Raw genomic sequence first — 25,340 nt, forward strand, 5'->3', positions numbered from 1 at the left:
GATACAACCTCCAGAGAATTGATGAAACCATATTGCAATACAATTATACTCTAATAGAATTTACTAACAACATTCCTCCTACACATCTGCATTGTTTTTGCCTTTGGTTATGTTTACTTTTAGCTCACATATGTGTTTATTTTTTCTTCTCTCCTCTCCCTGACAGATAACTCTTTAGGAGGTAAAAGATGTTCTTCAGGCAATTAGATTTTAGGATTTTAGCTTGAATGGTTAGCCACCAGGCAAGGTCAAATGTACCTTTGAAATCTATTGACACCAATAGGTGTAGCACTTTCCCAATGATGGGCAGGAAAGAGATGGGCTTTCAGCCATCAGTAGTCAAAATCAGCTTTCCAGATATTTATTAAGGAGCTTAATGGAGGCAGTTTTCCACATATTGGGGAAATATCCCATCTGAAGACACATTTAAATTGTGTAAAATGTATACTACTGGCCAAAAGTTTTTAGAATATGTGTATTTCAAAAACAAATTATTTTTTAAAGTTGATTTTTTGGGTTGTGAGTTAATTTATTATTATAAGTCATCAGAATTACAAAGCAAAATATGTTGAATTTAATATTCCAGTTTTTTTTAAAATGAAATGGACAAAAGTTTTTAGAACAGTTTTACTTCCCTAAAGATACAGAAAATTATGCATACTAAATTAACAATTAATAACTTGTTGCACTGCTTTTTTTCTCTACAACATTTAACAATCTAGAAGGAATTGATTTATACATATAAACAATAATGTTTGCATCGAAATGTACTGGACAGGGTCCCAAGTCGCCCAATGTACTGGTGTCATTGCAATTGTGTATTACAATGCTATAGTTTGGGACTCTCTTTATTGACCCTTCAAATTCGATTAATTTTTCTTTTTCATTCCTAAACTTAACACACATTATGACTAATAACGCATTAGCACAGTTCATATTTTATAACACTTTTTGTGCTTTACATATACTTCAGTGTGCATCATTTACAGATTGTCTAGATAATGATTTTATCACGCAATTTATCGTTGCGATTTTATTAAATATTGGAAGTAAAAGCAAATTTTGTTGTTTAACTTCACACGAATAATAAGAGAAACGACAACATACAGATGTTTCCATTTTATGTGGAAACTACTGTTTAAACACTTTACATTATAGGCCTAATAGTTCGACTGCCAGGCGAAGTGCTTTAAATAGCCGTTATTTTTATATAACGGATATTTAACTTTTATACTATTTATTTTTTACACTATAGTGCATTGATTTCGTACGTTACTACTATGACGTCGTAAAAGCAATGCCGTGACGAAACGATGACGTTATCTATGTTAAGTTGTTTGTTTACGTCACGACCGTAAAGGCGTCATTTATGTTTATGAATTACTGTAATATAATTCATATTGTGTTATTACATCAAGACCGAAGTTCGTTCCTCATTCGAAGTTACATCAAGTTTGCTCGGCGACGGCCGCCGACCGAACTCCGCTTTCGATACTCCTTTTAGAAAAATCGTTATAAAGTTTTAATTGGCATAAATTTGAACTTTTGTTATTCTGGAGAACATTTTGAATGAAAACCATTCTTTTCCATTCAATTTTATCCTTATAAGCATAAAATTAAACTAATAAAATCAAGCCATAAAACAGAAATAGCTCTATGGGGCAATCCCCGTGAACTTTGACCCGATCCTATCGACCCAGAAGTTTTGCCAGCACCTCACTGACAACGAGAAAAGCTTAAGTTTAAAATATGAGCTTTCTAGATCCGGTAGTTTTTATTTTTTCCGGCTCTGTTATGTATAACAGAGGAAAAGTATGGCAGTTGGTCAAAAATGACTCCCAAGATTTTTATATTTTTGGACTCGGGGGACATTGAAACGTCCAAAAATGGAGAAAAAAATCGAGGGTTTTTTCTGTATGTATGGATGTTAGTTTGTGTTTGGGGGACACGATTTTGTTCGCTGTCTTCGAAGCTTAAAAACTCTTGTGCTTTTTGTCGAAAATTTCTGAAATTTTGCAGGGAGGTTTGTGTATTAAGGGGATGCTATTAAATTTTGGTGGTTAAAAGTCGAGAGAGTGGGAAGCTAAATGGGGTCGTTTGTCATATCTCCAGAAAGGTAGGACTTAATGACGATTTTACTCATTACAGTATTAGCATTTACAATTTTTTTTATAAAACCCGCCCCACCCTCAACATTAAGCTTTTTTTTGCCATTTTATAATAATTAAAAATATAAAAAGTTTTAAAATAATCTATCGTAACAGATGGTGCCACATCCGTGGTTTTAAATGTTGCCGGGAAAGTTAAGAAACTCGTTGCTAGATTTTTTTTTCTTTAGGAGCGTCTGGAATGCCGGATGAAGGAAAAGAAGAAAATACATATTTTTTGGCGAGTTTTACATATTTCGGTTGCTTATATTTCGGCAATCCATTTATAAAAAATTTCTGAAATTTAACACATTATCAAAAAATAACAATTATCTTTAGAACGAGGTATTCCAAATAATACTGTAGGCCTTTGGGGAGAGAAATCGATCTCCGAAAAACGGAAAAATCTCATCTATAGTTACCGACCGACTATATATATGTATAGTAACCATAACTTTTATATAGTTGGTTGGTAACCTTTTAGTTGGCGCGGAGTCACTGTCGTGACTTTCTCGATATATATTAACTAAGTATAGGCTATATAATTTCACTACTCTGAACCTTATCCAAATGACCCCACACATAATTAGTAATTTAATAATCATGTTTTCAGTTTAATATTTGTATATCATTCGACGAAGGAAGACTTTCCTTATACGTAAAGACCAGATTGGTTATAATGATCAGTTAATCCAATAAGATGCCAAAATTCTGTTTTGTTTATTTACGTGTTGCGTAGAAAATATTGCGTAAGAGATTTATTACATTACTATCTTCTAATTTGAAGTGACGTTTAAAAATGAACAAATAAATAAAATCGTCGTCTTTAGATACGATTTTGTTAGCAAAAAAGTGGAAAGTAACGATGATTTGTGCGAACGTGATTAAAGATTGCACATATCAAACAGTCATCTTAATGTGTTTATTTTCGTCGTCAGAATTCATTTTGTAGTGTTGTAATTAACGTGACAATTGACTGGTGACGTGTCTTCTCCTGCCTTACTGGAAAGAAATGACCTTGAAAATCTCATCTTTCATTGGACAGTATAGTTTGGATTAGCGAGAGTGCGCTCACTCAATACTTTAGAAATAAATACTTGTAGATAACGTTTCGACTGATACAGCACAAAATTTTATGCCATTTGATTGTTATTGTTGGAGATAAATGGATTTTTAAGTAGCATTTTATTTCACTTTGTTCACATTAATACAAAGTTTATAGCCTATCAATTATTTACATTAATTATAAATTTAACCTACTTGTTTAATACGTTCTTAGCTGTTTTTAAAAACGTAATACTACTTGTAATAATTTTATACATTTATATTAAATAAACATTAAATTAAAACAAACGGAAATTTGTAATTAGTGTTTTTGGGACAATCTTAATGATGTACAGTACTATTTATTTTATTTTTTTTGTACAGGCAATGGATTTGTCTTTTGATTTAGAAAGTAATTTTAAAATAAGATTATATAATTTTAATATCAAAAATAATTTAAAATCAAATAAAATTATCTTATACTTACATTATATTTAATACTTTAGTTTGTGCTATTACAAAATTATTGAGAATCATGTGCTTTTGTGTAAATACCAAATATCCACGAATAATCTAGCTTATTAAGCGGAAGATCACCATATCGACAAAAACTTTGGTTTATTGAATGGGATTTGTTTGAATCTCTGTGTTATTTTGATAGAATTGTCAAGTACTGTACATTTGGAATGTTTATTGGAACATACTCAAAATTTTTTCTAAGTACACAAAAACATTTTTAATATCAAAATTCTACGGACTGTAAAAAATGTTACTATATTTACTCAAATTTTAATGATGATGATGATATTCTCAATTAAAATTATCCAGAATTATTGCGGTTTAAAAATAAGATATACAAGGTGTAATAAAAGTCTCTACAAATATTTTAGGGATAAATTCTGGGGTCAAAAGTAAGCGTAAAATTCCTTACAAATATTTTTGAAATTTATTTTGTTTCGAGATCTGATCTGCAAAAAACTCATATCGGAAACTAATTTTAAAACTTCCCGCCAACGGGACACTATCGTTTGCTTTCCACTTTTGTCTTACCAACACTTAAAAACTGAAGCTTTATTTTAAACGATGAAGGGTTTTTTTAATATATGAAAATCGAGTGAGGCACAGTTTATGCGAATGTGCCTGTACAGTACCTGTAAATTCATTCGTCTAAGCCAGTGTTTCTCAACCGCTAACGAATCGTCGGCCCCTTCAATGTAGTATCGGCCCCTTCACTTCAAAATTCCGATATCGAGGGCCAAGGCTAACGCTAACGCCAAATTCGTACTGCATTGAATAGACTAGTGACTAGTATAATGTTGTTTGTTTAATTATTGTACGATATAACGAATAAAATATCTAATTATTCTTAATATAATGTTTTACTATATCGCCCAGAAAAATTGTTTTTTGCCCCCCAAAATATAAATTGTTACTAATCGCCCACATAGAGAAACACTGGTCTAAGCCTTGGGGCATGCATATAGGCTCAAACAAAACTTTCAAAATTAGCACAAGTACAGGTATACCTCGACTTACGTCGTTCCCGATTATACGTCGTTTGTCAAAAAAGTATACGGAAAAATAAAAATCAAGTTTAAGTCATTTTATTCGACNTTGGGGCATGCATATAGGCTCAAACAAAACTTTCAAAATTAGCACAAGTATTTTAAAAAAAATCAATTCAAATAACAAATTCGGATTTTCTGATATGAAAAAACAAATCTATAGGAAAAAGACAATATACGAAAATTTTTTAATGGTGGTTGTTAACGTGTTAAATATATTTCTTTTTGTGTAATTCGGCCAATATGAACGATAATTTGTGGTTTTCCAAACGTTATAAGATTTTTCAAATTTCCTGAACTTAAATATCGAGAGTCACGGCAGTGACTCCCCGTCGAGTAAAAAATTCGCCGACCGACTATATGTAGGGGAAGGTGGTGCAAGATGGGGTAAGACGGGGACGTCTGTTTATTTGTGGTTAATGTGATTTTATCTAGCTGTTATTTGGGGAACTAAATGTCAACTTCAAAAGGGATCATGGGATGAGAGAACGTCCGAATCGCTCTCTCTCTGTTTGGAAGTAACACAGTTTTTCCATGTTTCAGCAATACTTCATCTTGTCGCCCGCTACAAAGTTTCTACAAATTAAGTATCATTGTGAACTTTTACATTATCTTTTACATGAAGATATCATGGTATTCGAAGTAACCTTTAACACTGTAGTTGTTTAGTTTTGAAATGAAGTTTACCTGTGTTTGCAGTCAGTATGAAAAGTGTACGTTGGGGGCAAGATGGGGTACCCGTCTAGCCCCAGGTTGACCATGAATACGGCCTATGAATCCATAAGTATTTTTGGAGGCAGACTTTATTGCTGCAGAGACGACAAACAGGCCCCTTCAGCAAGGGTAGACCTAAAAAAACAAAAGACAAATGACACAGAATGCCTCTATTGTGGAGGGGTTATAGGCTACTCTATCTACAGAGAGTTGGGCTAAATGTAGCCGTTGTGATAAATGGACCCACTGTTCTTGTGCCAATATTGAAGAAAACGACAGTTTAACCCAGTGTTTCCCAATGTGGGGCCCACGCCTCACGGGGCAATTCGATTGTTAAGAGGGGCAATTCAAAAGTGAACTTGCCCAAAGTTTAAGTTATTAACCGTATAGCTGCTGTATATGTTAGGGGGGGACATAAGAATTTTAAAATGGCTTAGGTGGGGCATAGCACAAAAAAGGTTGGGAAACACTGGTTTAACCATTTTAATTTGTCCTTGTATATAAAAATAATATCCCCATCTTATCCCATGGGTGAGGCAAGATGGTGCATTTACATATAATTTTAAAATATTAAATTTTCTTGTTTTTAAAAACGTTTTTTCAAGAATTAAATTTTGTATTATATATTACCAAATGTTGTAGTTGCCGAGAATAAAAAAAATNTTCTATTTGTGTTTTGATGGATCGCATTCTTGGCTGCCATTTCCGATTTATATTTTTGATCAGTTTGTAAGCTTCCCTGGTTTTGGATTCCTCATATTGTTTCTCAATGTTCTTACATTGCTCTTGGAGCCATTTCTTTATCAGATCTAACTGCAGTCTTGACCGCGTTGCATCTTTGCCCGTATTTTTGAAGCAATTCATCCAAATTATCTCTCCTTCATTCTAACGCCAAGAAACAGCCTGAAAAATAAACACAAATATTTTCTTGTGGGGAAACATTGTTACGTGTTAACCCAGGAACCAATCCCCGCTCTGTTCACTCCGATCATTCAATCTGGTTCTTATTTTAGTAACTAAAAGTTCCGCCACCGAGAATGCCCTTTCCGATTCAATTGATGTGGGTGGAATCGTCTTTAATGCATTTAAGAGAAGACAGATATTATGTGTTTTTTCACCTTTAGCCTCGAAGATTTCTAGTTCGTTTTCGAGATGCGTTATAGTATTTCTTTTGCTCTTAAGTATTCTTGATTTGTCTACCTCGGTTGCTTTAATAGCGGCATCAATCTTGCAGTCCGATAATTCGGCAGTTCGTTTGGCTTTAATAATCAGGTTTATGAAGAAAAACTTCATACTTGCAGACTTTGTACTCGTTTGTATCACGGCCCAATTTGCACACACTGGCATAATGCAGTTATCGAAGCTATTCGGCATGGTTAAAAATTAAGACAGCATCGGCGCAATTATTCGAGATATTACAGGTTACGACAAGTAAAGAAATTTCAGAGTCTTGCCACAAATAGGCTACGTATTTATTATTAACAATTGTGACATGACATAACTAGCAAAAATTTAAAAAACTAATACACGGGCTTAAAATTAATAAATATAAATGTATTCTGACAGCTTATGAGTTAATTATTCTTTCTATTTGCAAAATATCCTCGACGTTAACACAAAATAATAAAAAATTGACCATTTTAGAAATTTGCGGGATTTCTCTGGTTAAATAACAGTCTGGATTACGGGGACCCTGTTAGAAACTTTAGTGTAAATGAGATATTTGAAGATTTCGATATATTTAATGTTTTTAATGTTCTTATAGAATAAACAATAATTTATATTTTAGTTTTAAAAATAAAAACTGAATCTTTATCAATACAGTAGCCCCTCATTATATCGCGCTTGTCTGGAGACAAAGAAAAAGCGCTATAACCGAGTACTAAAAATTCTGGTCTGGGCTTATAAAAACAGATTATACACACTGTGGAATCTCTATCCTCTATTCTTTCATCAGCATGTGTTTCTGATATGAAATAAGCGTAGTTTTGCAGTGCCGAATTTTATTCATGATTACATCGTATTAGATTATGTTTACGTAAACATCGATGCCACCAACGTCCATTTAGCACTACAGGTATTGTTTCTTTAACAATGACATTTAAAGACAAACAAACACTGTCGATATAAAAACAAAATATCAGTTGCGTTTTTATTATACAGTATTAGGCTATATTTCGTAATAAATCTCTTATTAAAAATTCGTGTAATTTATATTTTTCAATAGAAATTATAAATACAGTGACGAATTATTTGTTTCACCTGCAGTGGTAATTTGCAGGGCAAATGGTAGGAATAAAACACCGTATTTCGTTACAAAAAAGAAATTCAATGGCAATCGGTAATTTAAAATTTATTGACTGGAATGCTTCGAACATTTGGGAGATCAAATAAAAATGCGATATAACGAGGGTGTACTGTGTTTTATTTTGACACATATTAAAGATAAAAGATATATTATTTATAAGACTTTATTATTATTTTATGACAATTATTAGCTATATTTATGATCATTTTATATATAACCTATTATCTGTGAATCATATAAAGAAAATATCGTCCACATACATGTATTGTACGTTACGTAAAAACAGTTCCTTCTTGATTCTTAATACAATACTTTTTTTTATCTATTTCAATAATTGAAATTTCGGCTTTTTTCGGCCTATGATTGTTTCTATGCTTGTTTCTGTTTGAATATTCTATTAATTCTATAATCCATTGTAGATTATTATTCGACAACGCTTTTTATATTTGTGTCCGGATTATAGACGGATACACGGATATTGCATGTTAGACTCATAATTCGGCATGTTGATGTTATTTTTATTCTTTTTCATTCTATTGATAACGTGTTTGCGTTTTTATATTGAAATATGATTTATTAATAAGTGTTAATTTTTTTCTTACAAAATTTCTAAATTACGTAATGGTGAATTTTTAAAATCTCACCTGTTTTGTGTGTTTTTGTTTATTCTTGTATTCTACTTAATTAAAACTAAGTATCCTTTGTTTCTGTATACAGTATTATCTATTAAACCTTCTTTATATAATTTATTCATTTTCTTTTCCATATATTCCGTAATGTTCTCTATCGGATCATTTTATAGTTCTCTAAAGTCATCTGTAGATATTAGTTCAGTTAGAAACATTTGAAGTATTGTTTAAATTAATCGAACTATTATACAAACTGCGACATTGAACAATTTAAACGGCACGAACGGTAGTAAAATATACTGAAAATAACTCTTTACGGTTAATTTATTTATATACCGAAAATCTTCTTTTGTACTAGTTTATAAAATCATTAGGAGAACCTCGCCTACCGCGGCTCACTACTCCGCTAGCTTGGCACACTTTGTTCCTAACATAGACTATTCGTATGAAAAATTTCGTGGCGTCCAGAAACGATGAATCGCCACGAAATTTTTCATACGAATAGTCTATGTTAGGAACAAAGTGTGCCAAGCTAGCGGAATAGTGAGCCGCGGTAGGCGAGGTTCTCCTAATGATTTTATAAACTAGTACAAAGGAAGATTTTCAGCATATAAATAAATTACCGTAATCATCGTTTCTATTTTTTATTTTCGTGACTATTTAAGTTAAGTACGAATTTTATATATGTAGAGTCGATTTTAAACATCAAAGCTATCATATCATATATATATATATATATGGCCTATATATAAATTTTATTATTGTATAACTGATGAATTTTTGGATAAAGATGATAAACATCCAATTTTCTATAATTACAAGAATTTATTTCTAATATAAGATCAAAAATATTTCAAATTATTTGCTATAGAACAGTTTGGAATGATCAAAAATAAACACGAAAATCTTTTATTTAAGTTTAAAGCAACCCCACGACAACGAACGTGGTTTTTTGCAGATACCAACAACTCGGCCAGACTATAAACTGATCGAGTGCTGCTGTCGATTTATATTGATCTCTGCGATTTTACACTAGTTTAAATCCTTTTTTTTCGGCGCAGTTTTAGTTTTCTTAGAAAATACCTACTATCAAATATTACCTTATATTGTATCCCATAATACCTAATTAATACCTAGTATATATTCTATGTATTAAGTCACGATGATGATTTTCATATTTGTTTAAAAATATTTATTTATGTATCGTGAGATTGTTTTTAAGAAATTGTTTATTTGTAGTGGTCTAATTCCAAGAATAATAGGTGAAATATTTACTATTTGGATAGCGCACACGGTTTCCTTTATTTTAAGTTCGTACATTACAGAAAGCAAGGTAACTATCTTCATATTTTATTTAAAAATAGTAATTAAAATTTATTTTTTTTAAATTTTGTTATAATAATAAAATTTATCTTTATATTAAAGAATTATTGATGATTAATGATTAAATATTCAATAATGATTAGCAATTAATAAATTTTGATAATTAAATCGTTAATCATCAATAATGAGTTAATATAAAAGACTATTAGTTGTTGTTATAAATAATCGCCTAACAATTTTTAACTTGTTGCGTTACATTAGAATTATAGTTTTATGAAATCAGTATAACTCGACAAAATAATGATATAAACTTATAAAATGTAATAACGTTATTTAAACATAAAATAAAAATCTTATTTGTATTTTTTTCTTCGGATGTATGATCTGGAAAAGACTTATGTCGCCATTGTCTGTAGTGTTTCCTAGTAATTTATTTGGTTCGATTAATAATAAATTGTTCATTTTGTCAGTGCTTAAACAAACAAGTCAATCATTTGCTCGATGATGCTTAACCAGCGGTTACAATCAGTCTTAACCTAATTACGGAAGAAAAAATATTGCAAAAGAAAACTCCATATCCTATTCTCCGTCATCACCACTCTTATCTTCGTACGGTCCGTCACAAAACGATAGATCACTTGATTTTTTTAAAGTTTTTATTTTATATATAGTTATTCGGGGGTGACGCTACACAGCGCCAAAATCGCCATTTGACGATATTTTTATTAAGTAGCGATAAAAACTCTAGTCCTCCTGTTTCAACATTCGGCGTGAAATTGAATTACAAATCGGGCTTCAGGTAAAACAGCAAAATATCGAGCTTCCGTACAATGGAAGTGCTGTGCACCTAGCGATTTCATGACGTAAGGCAATTTCGAGCAGAAAAAGAAGGGTGTGACGTTGAGAACCCAAGGCAGTTTTGTGCAATTCCCCCTTGCGTTTTCAGAGTTGGGATGACTTATTTCATTTTGATCTTTTTTCAATAGACTAAAACAAACATTTTGACATGACAGAACCTGTAAAATACTGTTTAAACATTATGATCAAACGTATTATTCGGAAATATTTATTAAAACATTATTGAAAAATGATTCCTATTGCTAAGAAGGGGAATGCCTGACGTTCGGGTCTCCTATTCGAACGAAACTTAGTAAGCACGTAGCCTTAAAGACAAACAACTTCTTATCCAAATAACAGGACCCACTTCTCAATCGCTTCTAAAAATTGGGCTTTGAAAATTTAGTATATAGGTTATAAGTCTTTGGAAGTTTCACGTCCCAAAGCGGCGATAGCCGAGTGAATAAGATGCTAGGTACTGAAGCTAGACGATGTAGGTCTGAATATTCGGAGTTATAGTTTTAGTTTAGTTTGTTTTTATGTGTAACTGTTTGTTTTACCGCATCATTAGCATTATTATAACTATTTTTCTTCTCACGTTTAAAACTTATAAATAAAAGAGAGAAAAATTGTGACGTCATTTCCTGTTTAGCGAAAACAAGCCTCTTCGCACTTAGTATGAAAAATACGTAAAAATATGACCTCACAAGCGATTAAGCTTGGGACGTTACTGCACATGGACGAAGAAGACAAGTGATATGAAAATAAGACAGTTTTAATTGTTAATATTATGGACAACTTCCTCGTACGCTCGTGTTTGTTACACTTCAGATGTCACAAACCATCATATCTGAAAATAAATACAAAGAAAATTTTATTTAATAACGTAAGAACGCAAGAGCTAAATCTACAGGGACATGCTTTCCGTAAACGGGAAATATCACAATTTTTAATCTCTTGTTTCATAAGCTTTAAATTCGAGGAATAATAATAGTAATAATAATGCTAATGATGCTGTAAAATAATACAATGTTAAATGTAAAAAAATTAAATTAAAATTTCGAAGGTTTGAACCTACATAATCTGGCTCCAGTGCTCAGCATCTTATTCACTCGTTTATCGCCCTGTTGGATATGAAATTTCCAGACATAAGCTAAACACTAAATTTTCGGTGGCCACTTTTTTGGAAATGTTTGAAAATTGGGTTCTATTATTTGGACAAAAAGCTGCTTGGTGAGCACACAGCCTTAAATAAGACTTTCGTTCGAATCGGAGACCCGAACTTTTGGCCCTCCCCTTGTAAGTGACAGCTTAACATGTTACTTTTGCTTGCCAGACACCAAACTGATAAGGCTACCGGCACCTACATTAATTAAGTAAAACTGGTGGCGAAAAAATTAAAAATAATTGGCGATATTTTTAAATTTTCCACAGTGACCCTTGTAGTTGTCACATTCCTGTCTATTACCTTTCTTGTAGATAGGATTGAGAATTGTTCTCTTCCATTCCTTTGGCATTTCACACCTTTCCTCCAGATCAACTTACAGATTGTGAGTCTCTTCTAGTAGTGGTTCTCCTCCATATTCCAGCATTTCACTTGTGATCTCATCATCTCCTGGACCCATTTTTGAGTCTAGTGATGGCAGATGCTGCTACTGCTTTGACGATCATAACCATCTTTTGATTTAGATGGTGCAGTTATCTCTAGTTATTGAGTTTTTCTGTTGTGGTTGGATCAGAATTATCTTCATATAATTTCGAGCAATATCCATCTTTTCATGATTTCATCATTGTCTAACAGAAGTGTAGTTTAGTTCTGTTCTATTAGAACTGTTCAATTAGTTCTAACTGTTCTTTTAGTTCCAATAGACTCACAGAACATTTGAGAGTCTATTAGAACAGTTCTATTTGTGTTTTGATGGATCGCATTCTTGGCTGCCATTTCCGATTTATATTTTTGATCAGTTTGTAAGCTTCCCTGGTTTTGGATTCCTCATATTGTTTCTCAATGTTCTTACATTGCTCTTGGAGCCATTTCTTTATCAGATCTAACTGCAGTCTTGACCGCGTTGCATCTTTGCCCGTATTTTTGAAGCAATTCATCCAAATTATCTCTCCTTCATTCTAACGCCAAGAAACAGCCTGAAAAATAAACACAAATATTTTCTTGTGGGGAAACATTGTTACGTGTTAACCCAGGAACCAATCCCCGCTCTGTTCACTCCGATCATTCAATCTGGTTCTTATTTTAGTAACTAAAAGTTCCGCCACCGAGAATGCCCTTTCCGATTCAATTGATGTGGGTGGAATCGTCTTTAATGCATTTAAGAGAAGACAGATATTATGTGTTTTTTCACCTTTAGCCTCGAAGATTTCTAGTTCGTTTTCGAGATGCGTTATAGTATTTCTTTTGCTCTTAAGTATTCTTGATTTGTCTACCTCGGTTGCTTTAATAGCGGCATCAATCTTGCAGTCCGATAATTCGGCAGTTCGTTTGGCTTTAATAATCAGGTTTATGAAGAAAAACTTCATACTTGCAGACTTTGTACTCGTTTGTATCACGGCCCAATTTGCACACACTGGCATAATGCAGTTATCGAAGCTATTCGGCATGGTTAAAAATTAAGACAGCATCGGCGCAATTATTCGAGATATTACAGGTTACGACAAGTAAAGAAATTTCAGAGTCTTGCCACAAATAGGCTACGTATTTATTATTAACAATTGTGACATGACATAACTAGCAAAAATTTAAAAAACTAATACACGGGCTTAAAATTAATAAATATAAATGTATTCTGACAGCTTATGAGTTAATTATTCTTTCTATTTGCAAAATATCCTCGACGTTAACACAAAATAATAAAAAATTGACCATTTTAGAAATTTGCGGGATTTCTCTGGTTAAATAACAGTCTGGATTACGGGGACCCTGTTAGAAACTTTAGTGTAAATGAGATATTTGAAGATTTCGATATATTTAATGTTTTTAATGTTCTTATAGAATAAACAATAATTTATATTTTAGTTTTAAAAATAAAAACTGAATCTTTATCAATACAGTAGCCCCTCATTATATCGCGCTTGTCTGGAGACAAAGAAAAAGCGCTATAACCGAGTACTAAAAATTCTGGTCTGGGCTTATAAAAACAGATTATACACACTGTGGAATCTCTATCCTCTATTCTTTCATCAGCATGTGTTTCTGATATGAAATAAGCGTAGTTTTGCAGTGCCGAATTTTATTCATGATTACATCGTATTAGATTATGTTTACGTAAACATCGATGCCACCAACGTCCATTTAGCACTACAGGTATTGTTTCTTTAACAATGACATTTAAAGACAAACAAACACTGTCGATATAAAAACAAAATATCAGTTGCGTTTTTATTATACAGTATTAGGCTATATTTCGTAATAAATCTCTTATTAAAAATTCGTGTAATTTATATTTTTCAATAGAAATTATAAATACAGTGACGAATTATTTGTTTCACCTGCAGTGGTAATTTGCAGGGCAAATGGTAGGAATAAAACACCGTATTTCGTTACAAAAAAGAAATTCAATGGCAATCGGTAATTTAAAATTTATTGACTGGAATGCTTCGAACATTTGGGAGATCAAATAAAAATGCGATATAACGAGGGTGTACTGTGTTTTATTTTGACACATATTAAAGATAAAAGATATATTATTTATAAGACTTTATTATTATAATTAATTAAAAGCATTTTAGTTTTCTGAACTTTTTCAGCAAAGTATAAACAGTTACATAAAAGCTTCCGTTTCGGTAAGTTTTATATTAAAATTTGTATTTTAAAATAATAAATTACGTTTTAATTTCAAAATATTTTGTTTTAGTTCATCGCGAGTTCTTTGATGTATCCATTTAATGTCGTTGGTAACGTTTTAGCCGTTAATAATTGCGGGTAAGTATATTTTCGTGTATCTCTGTGTCCGAGTATCTGAATCGAATACACTATGCAAGTACAAGTATTCATTTTTTGTGCATTAATAGATTAGCTGCCGGAGTACCTCCAAACATGCCTATATATGCAAATTGGACCGACTGCTGGTCTCATCTCAGCGCAATTGTAAGTTATTTTCTGTTATAGTATTAATTATGATACTAATTACGAGGATAAGAAGGGAGGATTTTTCGTGTCATGTTACATTTTAATAAAACATCATCGGATAGAGGAAAAACAAAAAATATGGGTGGTCTTATCTGTCGGGCGTGAAATAGGGTTGTAAAATGCTTCAAAAATTTCCACGGATATACATTTAACAATATTCCTCGTATGAATATTGTTAAATGGATTAAAAAAATCCAGCAGCGAGTTGCTTAACTTTCCCGGATTTTATTTAAAAAATAACTTTTTATATTATTATAAATAAAATATGCTAACGAACTGGTTGACCCACCAGTAGCCGAGCGGTCTTCGTACCCTGAACACTGGGAGTTCGGTCGTTGGTTCGCGCCTCGCACGGACGGGCTGGCCACGTGGAGTTTTCCGGGTTTTCTCCACGTCTTTAACGCCTAAATAGTGGCAAGTTTCCTTTAAAAAGACCTCCCGGAAGTCATCCCCTTAGGAAGATCGCCCAAGTGTTGCGTTGCCATAACTTAACCAACAACAACGAACTGGCTACGCGGCCGATGATGCGACGGTCGAATGTTTGTAATTTACACTGGTCGTTTCGGAAACGCTGTAGCGTTATTTTCTACCGGCATTTTTCTTGCTTATTGTTACGCTTTCTCTTTCGGATAAATGCGAAAACGTGGTGGACCGGGTAAACGGGACCGCAGTCGGCTTTAACGATTAACGAAATTCTTCCGTACGTACGCACCTAGCGGCAAAACTGTTGGTTGCTCGTCTTTCCGCCTAAATTCTTTATCCAAATAATTTCCAACAAAAATTTGGGGTTCCGCGAAATCGTTAAACCTAGCGATGCAGATTTAGGAGGCGCGGGGTCGGATCGAGTCCTCGGACGGACGATACGAGAACTCGATCCGATACTATACGCGTGCTAAAGTTATTTATAGCTTTATAAACAACCGATTTATCGGTAACGGAACGAACCGAAATCAAGATATAATGTTTGACAGGGCGTAAAACATAAACCGAAGCTATAAAGTGATTGAAAACAACATAACCTTAAAGAGGATCCAACGTATATAAATAAAAACACAGTCGTTAAATCTGTACGTGTGTTAAAAGCAAAATGTTCTGCCACCACCGCACACAAATAACGTAAATCTAAAAATAAATTTGAAAATTTCAAAACAGCGTCGTTTTAATTTTCAATAGATTCCATTTCATTTCTAATTAAATTTCGAGTATATTTGTAATTGTAGTTTTACTTTGTGTTTCGATTTTGCTGTAAAGTGGCTGCTCGGTAACGATACCTGCAGGGTTTCAACATTTTTATTAAGGCGAAAAGGGTTCCCTGATATAAATAAGTCGGGAACTTGTGGTTTAAACTAATTACATTATGTAAATAGACGAATAAGAAACGGCGAAATTTATTAAAACGTAATTAAATTTGCATTACCATCGGGTTAGAGTGCGACTTTGCAGACGCGAGCGAGCGAGAATATGTGGCGAGAAGAGGCGAGACGCGATAAATATCGAAACCTTTCAGATATGTGCGAGAACCAGAAATTCGCTCTCGATAGCGTTATTACTCGCTTCTCGTTTGTGTATGGTTTTCCTTTGCGAAAACTAAATCCTCGCTCTAAATTCGCGTCTGCATAGTCGCACCCTTACGGCTTCACGATTTTCTCGCTACAATTTATTAAGAAAGATCTTAAGATAGATAAGAGATAAACGAAAAGCGCCGTAAATTCGACACCCGAAGATTTTTACCAGAATTACCTTCGTGTTGAGAGGGAGGGCGGAAGTGGAAAGGCGAGCCGATGTCCGATCTTCCGGTTAATTCGACCGCGTTTACGAGGAGGCGCGAAAGACCAAAAAAAATCCGAAGGAAACTATAAATGTTTACTCGTTATTAATTACGCGGCCGAAAAGTAATAAAATTCGTCGGTGCTTTCGGCCCGTGTCCTACCACGCAGCGCGTGGCCATGTAATTGTTAGGCAAAGGAGGGCCGAAGTAAGGGACTTATTTTCTTATTTCCGAGCCTTCGGTCCAACTCCCAACGCTTCCGTTCCTGGCCCGGGGGAAGCAATTCTTATTGGCGGAGCCGACGAACGGGAGAGCAAAAATATTTACCTCGTTCCCGTTTAACCTGCGAAAAGACCGAATTCCCACCGTGTTTCGTCTTTTCCAATAAACGGTCGGCGTGGTCTCTCTCGCATCTACTTTTGCGGCTGCCACGGCAATTCCCATCTTCGGTCCGAAACTACCTCCGAAAAGCGCGTGACTCCCGGCACGTTTCCGGACGAGGCCAAAGCCAGTTACGAAAGAAACAGTCGACCTCCGAGTATCGAATGACCCTCCGAGGTCGCCCGTTACGTCGTCTTTGCTTCTCCCCCCTCGGTCGCGCGTTGTTTGTCGACAGTCGCGTTTGTAAACAGACTATTCTCCTTACGCCTCGAGGTCGTCGGTCGTAAACACTTTCCGGTGCGATCGTCCTTAATCGGAAGGTCGACGCCGGACATTCTCTCCCAAAGGGTAACTTCGGTGTTTTTCAGGGCCAGCTGAAGAGAGGTTCCAGCATCCTATGGAGATACTATCAGGGACCCTACATGCTGGATCGAAACGGAAACCCGGCCTTCCTCCGTGGCTCTGGTCCTGTGCGCCCGGCCGCCGACTGAAAATAGGTAAGACTCCCTCTTTCCGCCGCTTCCGCTCGCCTCTGACTCCGCTCCTCTCTTTTCAGGAACCGCGGCCGTCCAGCCGCCGCCGGAAGTCGCCGTAGCTGGGGGCGGTCGCCCCGGTAAAATTCCTCTAGTGTGTACGTAGGTCGAGGACCATGTAACGTTTCTTTGACGAAACAATAAACGATCAGACGCCGACCCCGAAAGGCTGACTCTCCCGCCCGAGCGCCGGGGGCTCCCGATCCGCCACCCCCGACGCCCGCCGCGCGCCGCCGTCCACACTCGCGCCTCACTCTCCGCCACGTCTCTTCTCCACCGTCCGGACCCGGGCCGGGAGCGTGGGAACAACGCGCCGCCTTCTCGCTGTTTACTCTTGGTTTCGACGACCCGCGACCTCCGCCGACGTCATCGGAGGTCGAGTCGCGACCTCGTCGTCTATTTACTCTCTTGGTCCTACCGCCTCGCCTCCCGCCGTCGGACGCGCCGAATCCCGGTCGGTGGCGCCACGGGCGCGATCTCCGCTATCTCCGGCGTCGAGGGCGCCCCGGTCGCCCACGTCACCCGCGCCGCCTTTTATAAGCGGCGGGCGGAGGAGGCGGCGGCATACGCGCGACGCTCTTCTCTCTGACATGTTGATTCGCTGGACGTTGGCGCTCTTCTTGGTCGGCGGGGCGCTGGCCGACTGCCCCAACTCCGAATTCATTCAGCCTTCCTGCTCGTGTAAAACCCTCTTCGTCGGGACGCACGTGGTCTGCTCCAACGTCAACTCCACAGACACCCTGCGAGACGTCTTCAACATTCTGGTCAACTACAGGGTGGCCACTCTGCTCTTTAGGGGCCTGCGGACGGCCGACCCCCTTCCCTCCGACGTCTTTCGCGGGATGAACGTCAACAACCTGCATCTGGTGGACTCTGTCTTCTCCTTCCGAGACCGGGACCTGCCCTTCTCCGGCCTGGAGGCCTCCCTGACTCAGCTGGACCTGATGAACTGCAACGTAGGGGGCGGGGGGTTGGCCCGCACCAACCTCACCCACCTGCTGCACCTGTCCGAGTTCAACGTCCAGTTCGTCCACTTGGAAACCGTCTCCGGCGACTGGTTCGGTCGGGGTCCTGACAAGATCAAGAACCTGCGGCTGGACCACGACGAGATAACCTCGGTGGAAGAGGGGGCCTTCCGGGGCCTGACCCAACTGCAGAAACTGTCCCTGGCCGACAACCGCCTGCAGGACGTGAACAGGGGCATCCTGCCCCGACCGGCTTCCAAACTCAAGTGGCTAGACCTCAGGTGAGATGCCTTCGGCTTTCGGCGCGCGGATCCGAACTCCCCCCGCTGACGTTTGTTTCCTTCCTCAGCTACAACAGACTGAATTCCCTGCCGGAAGACTTCTTCCACGACATGCCCCATCTGAAGAGAGTGGTGCTGTCGGGAAACCGATTCGAGTCCCTGCCCCAGAACACGTGGAAAGTGGTGTGGACTATGCTGGATCACCTGCTGCTGAAAGGTGAGGTCGGGCTTTGCAAATTGGGATAAGAGGGACGATAACGCCGTCGACCGGGAGGCCCAAATCCTCCCGGACGCCGGACCGAGGCTAAAGTGGAGGCGATTTTCGGCGTTCGGTTTCTGAATAAAACGAAACTTGGGTATTCAGCGGAAGTTTCGTTTACCGGTCCGACGAGCGGGGACATTTCCTTCCCCGCTAAGAGGAACTTCCGGAAATTCGGTGCCGCCGGGACGCGGAGACGGTTTCGTAGTCTCCATTCTGGGGGGCCGATCCCGGCGCGTGAAAACAGCGGCGAGGAAACGCGTAGTTTCGTGTGGACTCGGATCGCGTTTTGAGACGAACTGACAGTGTTTTCTTTACGGACAGACAACCCGGTGGTATGCGATGGAAACATCAAGTGGCTGTACGAAGATCCGAGGAGGGATCGCCTGGAAGGCACCTGCAATTCGCCCGAGGAACTGCAAGGAACGGAACTGTCCGGTCTGACTGCGGACCAGCTGTAGCCGTGAAGACCCGGTCCGCGCCTCCCTATTTATTAACTTCCGTCCCTTTATTTATGAGGTCCTCCCCTGTAAATACCGCGTCAATAAAACTCTCCAGTCTCGTAGCAACGGCCTCTTTATTCTCTACACTCGACGGCTCTTCAGGCGGCGCGCAGTCCCAGTTTGGCCACGGCCATGTCTCGGCGTCTCCTGGTCACCTCCCAATACACCTCGTGAACTGAAAGGGAAAAACAAACCATCAGCCTTCGGCGCAATCTCACTACGCGTTTTAATACCCGAAATCCGGCAAAGGGAATGAATGGCCCGCCGCTAAAACAAAACATTTCAGAAGAGAGAGGAGGAAGATGTGGTTTAATCCACGTCTTGTGACTGATAATCGCAACGCTAGTGGCATGGCTACGGTAAACCGAATTTCGGAGGGAGTGGCGCCACGGCCAAACGGGCGACGATTTCGTCACGTATAATCGAATGCGGCGTCGATAAGGACCTTAGTTACGCCGCTATTGTTTTCTTTTTATCGCCGTAGTTGGGGCGATAAGTCTCTGTTATCGGTGGGATAAAGCGTCGATAGCGGTGGGTGCTAGAAGTTCAGGGTCGACCTTTCTTTAGTGTCCTCACCGAAATAATGGGACGTCCCCGCGTTACCGGTGGTGGCTACCGTACACGATTTATCGCCGGGCAATTCGGTGCACTTCTTTTACTACGGAATCCAAGTGTCTGTCGTTTAGTTTTTTTTTTTTTTTTAAATTAGTCGTTAGAGTAGCAACTTATAGGTTTGCCGGCAGTGGAGAAACACCGTTACGGTCTGTTGCGAAATACTTTCCGACTGCTACTTGCTTGGCAGCGTAATACGGATTTTAATAACGATAACAACCCCCGCAGATTCTCTCGCCCAAGCAAATTTCCAGAGGTTAAAATTGAAGAAACGAAATATCCCGTGGTTATTCTGCTTAGTTAAGCTTTCATTTTGTCTAGTACCGGAATTCCTGTTATCATACTACAATGGGATAACGCACCACCCACTCGCTCGTCTCCAAACATAATACACTACACGGTTACGTTTATTTCTATGGTAAAATCACTTAATTTTTACTTTTAAATTCACTTCGGGTAACCGTCGTTACCTGCGGTTAATTGGGTCCGCGAATATTCTCGTGAAAATAAACGAATTCGGTCGTTAAGAAATCGTGCGAAATCGTAATATTCACATTTATACTCGCTCGGCTAAAAATTAAACTCTCTAATCGATCTCTAAGGTAATTTTGATTGAACTTTGACCGGCACCTGGCCGATAACCAGAAAGGCGTAAGTTTAAAATTTGAGTTTCCTAGGCCCGGTAGTTTTTTCCCTAAGAACGTCTGCAGTGCCAAATAAAGAATAAAATACAGCTTTTTGCTGATTTTTGCACTTTCACTTTTAATTTCTTATATTTCGGCCATGCCTTTATAAGAACTTCAAGATTTATAGAAAATCTTGAAATTTTGCACGCTACTTAAGAAAAAAATTTCTTTCGAACGAGATATTCGGAATTATTTCGGGTGTTTGGGGGCGGAGAAATCCACCCCTGGAAAATCGGTAACTCCAATTTCCCTATATATCGGTGACGTTTTTACTTGGCGGGTAGTGACTTCCGATTCAACAAATACAGTAATTGAAATCAATGAAAAGAATTTGTTGCATTTATTTTGTGTTATACTAGAGGACTTCGCTCACTCGTTCCTAACATAGTCTATTTGTAATAGAATTCGACCCAGTCGACTCCGCTGGCTTCAAAAATTTCGTGACGATTTTAAGAAAGGTATTTTATACAGAGTAGATATTTCATAAGTAATCTCTCTGTACATATCAGTTAGATTATTTGAAAGTGATAAAACGAAAAAATTTGACATACTTGCGAGACGAGATCGGCATTCGTAGTTTGCCGTCGATCCGACGTCACTCGAGAAATGAAAATCCCGACAATGGAAAAAAGTTAACTTAGTTTCGACTGTTTTCGAGTGATATTCCATCCAACTGAAAGCGATAAAGTCGGAACTTGCGTTATTTTCAATTGTATTTTCAGATAATGTAGAGTCCGGGAAAAGAATTGAACGTAAATGTAATTATTTACTGCGATATTAAAAATTGCAGCCCAACATTGTGACAATCATATTCTCAATTTAAAACACATGTTTTCCATCTCAAATTTGTAGTGTCTTCTCCTTGTACAGTACGTCATAATTTTCCCGATAACAATAGAGTCGGTGTAACTCCATCCGGGGAAATTTTTGACTTGAGTTCGATCTAATTAGGAAGTAAGTATAGTTACCTGGGCCTCCTGTCCCTAAGCTTTCCATATTTGGTCTCGATTTTCTTTCATCTATTTAACTCCGCTCTCGAGATGGACAGACAGTCATACGGACTACTGGAGAGCTATAAATTCCCACTTTTTTCAAATTGCAACCAGATTTAAATTATCCGAATAAGAGCACTGAACGAGGAAAGCTAAGGTTCATTTTTTCATGCTAATGGTGAGCTGGAGTGGGGAGAAAAAGCAGACCTTTCCTCGAGAGAGACTCGCATTAACCGAACCCGTACGTATCGAGTGTTACCTGTATTACCAAGGTGAGTGATTCCAACTGAAGACTGGAGTCGAACGCAAGAATCGAGATCTATTTGATTCTAAAACGTCGTCGTTTCCGAGAACGTGTGCTTTTCGAACATTTCTCAAGCTACGTGACCATCCGAGAACGATAGTAATTTTTGAGAGAGCTCCACTACAATTGTTTTATTCTCTCTAGTTCTGTTCAGCGCGAAATTCCGACAACTCGAGTTGTGTCTACTTGTTTGGGTGAGTCCCTACCGACTCGGCCCATGATAAATTGGACTAACGTAAAGCGCTCTTAATTGTTATGTAGTTTTTAAACGTAAAACTGCCCTCAACAGAGAAAGTTGTATTGAGGCAGTATATACAAAATCGTAATAAATCTAGCTTCATCAATAATAAACGAACTGCTTATAGATGATCCTAACATTTAGAAAATTTCCAGAATGCGAGTTGAATTCTCGATTCATTTAACTGGTTATTTATCTGATACCGCAATAGAGATTAATATTTACGGTATCAGATAAGAAAATGTGTGTCCGAAAACACTTAAATTTGACGTTTCACGGGACGTCTTCGGTACATATTTCGCACAGCCCCACCAATGGCCGATTGGATAAAACCACTAAACACTGGTAGTTTGGCTGTGCATTCGCACCTAACCCATGAGTCGCCTCACGTGTCTTTTAGGTCCCGTTGCCTTAATCCATCAATCCAATTTAATTTTTTACCATAGCACGGCTGTGCACCCTGATTTAGGCGGAACACGACGCTCAAATGTAGGAGTGACCGTCGTCCCGCAAATGCTTGGCGAGACGCAGTCCCGCTATAGGGCGTAACATAACGAGTATCCTCCGTGACGGCAGCAGCTTTTGACGCCCTCCATTCACCGATTGGATGATGCGCGTATATTGTATAAGGTGCATCGATAGCCGATTAAGCAGTTTCAACCATGGAATTGCTCGTGTGTATTATAAGTTAACCAACTGTCCAGCACAATACCCCAATACAGACGGCCGGATGGCCGAGCGGTTACGGTGGCAGTCTACCGCTCTGGGGACTCGAGATCGAATCCTAACGGTCAAATGATCCCCAGGAATTTTTAGGGGGTAGCCCGTTCGGATATGTCGGGTCCCGTCCCTCACCAACCGGCCGAACCCATAATGGGTATGCAAAAAGGTCCTCTTAGTGCCCACATGGCGGAAAGAGTTAAAAGAAATGTTTAAGTTATGGCAACGTAACACTTGGGCGACCTGCCTAGGGGAATGCCTTCCGGGAGGTCCTTTTAAGGGAAACTGGCCCCTATTTAGGCATTACAGACGTGGAGAAAACCCGGAAAACCCCACTTGGCCAGTTTCGTGGGTTCGCCCGAGCGAGGCGCGAACCCACAACCGAACTCCCGGTGTTCAGGGTACGAAGACCACTTGGCCACTGGCGGGTACAAAAGAAAAAAAAGCCCCAATACAGCTCGACTGATACCTCTGAAGTTGCTATCTGGAGGCTTTCTCTCTGGATCTATCGCACCCATTGAATAATGCGAGAAACGCAACTTATTGTTGTAACGTTCTTGACGATACTTCTGGTACTGGAAACGCGTGCGAGAAAATGTACGAAACACTCATACTGCACTCAGACCTTATGCGAAAAATTCACTTATCGGTGAAACACTTTGCAGCAATTGTGTCCCAGCAGAAAACTTAGAACCGAACCCATCATCATACGTTGCACATCGGTTGGATTTAGGTGAGTCGTGAGACAATTTGAATTTACAATTGTCACAATTCAGTTTTGTATTATTCTATATCTCCTGAAATGTATCCTGCTCCGGTATTAACTAACTGTAATTAATTAATTAATATAAACTTTCATGTAACATGGTTTATGGATCAATAAGGGTTTAAAAATTAGCGTCTTAATAAAGATTTAAGCAGATGCTGATCTAAATAGAAAAAAATGAGTTTCCCTTCCGATTATCTTGCATGGCCACTTTACGCCGTCCGCGAGTCAACAAGAGTAAATTGTAGCGTGCGAAGCAATATAAGGCCGTCGAGAGGTGCAAGTGGAGTCAGACACACGAAAAGCGTCCCATCTTGGATGGCAAAAATATGGCTACTTTATTTCATCATCGTACACTTCACGCTCCATATGAGATGTCATCTCTGCCTGAGAGTACTCGCAGATATTCGAACCAAATTCAAACTGCGAGTCACTAAGTGAAAGGTTCGGACATGGCCACTCTAGAGTTTGCTACTCTCCAAGTAGTGAAACAGCAGCTATCACTATTCTCATTTTATTCTCGAGACTTTTTCAGAGCACACGACAGCAAAGGAGTCAATTTGATAATAAGAACTAGCATTTGGTTCTGCCACGGATATTCTAATCGCATTGCAGTAATAGACCAGGTTCTGTGATCTAACTTTTCGAGGAATTTTTATATTCCAATTACCAACAACGGTAGATAATCAAGTTGTTCTCGAATACTCGATAGCTGCTAACTATTCCGTACGAGACAAATTGGCAGCACTGTGTTACCACCTTATTACATTCGTTGTTTGTTCCCGTAAACTGATTCGAATCCTGAAGGTACTCAATTCTTAATTAGAGCATTGAAAATATTCGATTCAATTCTTGATGGATTCCAACGAAGACTAATATTAACAATGAGAGTTGACATGAACTTGGTCGTGTGAATTCCGTTTCTCTTGAAACCTTGGAAATGTTCTGTTTACCACACACTGCGATTACTGTTATACTTGTAGTCTCACCTACAACTATAAACTTTTCCAAAATAAAACTGCTACACAATGCTTATATAATTCATTAATTCCCGAGGAGAAATGCAAATAACAGAAATTTAAATGTAAAAATACGTGCAACTTATAGTTCTGTACTTGTGTCGTTTGCAAAACAAGCTTTACTTAGTCGAATGTGCAGAGCCTCGTTCAATAACGCAAATTCTTGATAAGTCTAGAGTCCTTCGTAATCAATTTCCACTTCTGGAATTCTTAGAAGTTCCAGTCATTATTCATTTGAAACACAGCCATACGTATTGCTATAAATATACAGTGTGTAGCGGATTCAACACCTCGCCAACAGTTCGGTAGGTCTCACAGAGAGAAAATTTTTGACAAGCGATACAAGCGATCCTGTGGTCGGCAACTAGGCAATCCGTCGCACAGAGCGAGTGTGTCTCCATAATAAAGAACACGTATAACTTAAATGGAAGACAATTTGACCACCAACGAATACAATTGGAATCACGTCGCTATCGGACGGGATCTCTTGCCGCAGCCAGAGAAGTGCGAACCATCGGAAATATCCAGAGATGGGCGAAAGGCTCGATTTCCGGAATAAAAACGACGGGGAGCGTGGGAAGATATGCTCCTGTTTGGTCACTGGG

At 38.1% G+C, this 25,340-nt stretch overlaps 3 protein-coding genes across 3 annotated transcripts in view; 2 read left to right on the top strand and 1 right to left on the bottom strand.

Moving 5' to 3' along the window:
* The window catches only part of LOC111636592 (mitochondrial carrier homolog 2-like), a 70,095-nt gene extending 52,546 nt beyond the window's left edge, over nt 1–17,549 (top strand). The window contains exons 7-12 of the mRNA XM_023381872.1: nt 9,647–9,740; nt 14,327–14,362; nt 14,434–14,501; nt 14,591–14,666; nt 17,226–17,354; nt 17,414–17,549. Coding sequence (XP_023237640.1) covers nt 9,647–9,740; nt 14,327–14,362; nt 14,434–14,501; nt 14,591–14,666; nt 17,226–17,348 — 397 coding nt within the window. The 3' untranslated portion in view covers nt 17,349–17,354; nt 17,414–17,549. The remainder of the gene's footprint in view (nt 1–9,646; nt 9,741–14,326; nt 14,363–14,433; nt 14,502–14,590; nt 14,667–17,225; nt 17,355–17,413) is intronic.
* Nucleotides 17,550–17,677: 128 nt separating this feature from the next.
* On the top strand, nt 17,678–19,460 carry LOC111636597 (connectin-like). The gene is made up of 3 exons (XM_023381876.1): nt 17,678–18,636; nt 18,705–18,853; nt 19,220–19,460. Exons 1-3 carry the CDS (start codon nt 17,981–17,983, stop codon nt 19,354–19,356), a joined length of 942 nt encoding a protein of 313 aa, XP_023237644.1. The 5' UTR covers nt 17,678–17,980; the 3' UTR covers nt 19,357–19,460.
* Nucleotides 19,454–25,340, bottom strand: part of LOC111636596 (guanine nucleotide exchange factor for Rab-3A-like) — a 56,285-nt gene continuing 50,398 nt past the window's right edge. The window contains exon 10 of the mRNA XM_023381875.1: nt 19,454–19,573. Within this exon, the coding sequence (XP_023237643.1) occupies nt 19,497–19,573 (77 nt within the window). The 3' untranslated portion in view covers nt 19,454–19,496. The remainder of the gene's footprint in view (nt 19,574–25,340) is intronic.

This window comes from Centruroides sculpturatus, unplaced genomic scaffold (assembly GCF_000671375.1).
Source record: "Centruroides sculpturatus isolate CEXI.00-Female unplaced genomic scaffold, Cexi_2.0 scaffold920, whole genome shotgun sequence".
Taxonomy (NCBI): domain Eukaryota; kingdom Metazoa; phylum Arthropoda; class Arachnida; order Scorpiones; family Buthidae; genus Centruroides; species Centruroides sculpturatus.

Coding starts and splice junctions, on each gene's coding strand:
- LOC111636597 (XM_023381876.1), top strand. CDS start 17,981: ATGTTGATTCGCTGGACGTTGGCGCTCTTCTTGGTCGGCGGGGCGCTG. Junction 18,637..18,704: donor CTCAAGTGGCTAGACCTCAG/GTGAGATGCCTT, acceptor TTCCTTCCTCAG/CTACAACAGACTGAATTCCC. Junction 18,854..19,219: donor GGATCACCTGCTGCTGAAAG/GTGAGGTCGGGC, acceptor CTTTACGGACAG/ACAACCCGGTGGTATGCGAT.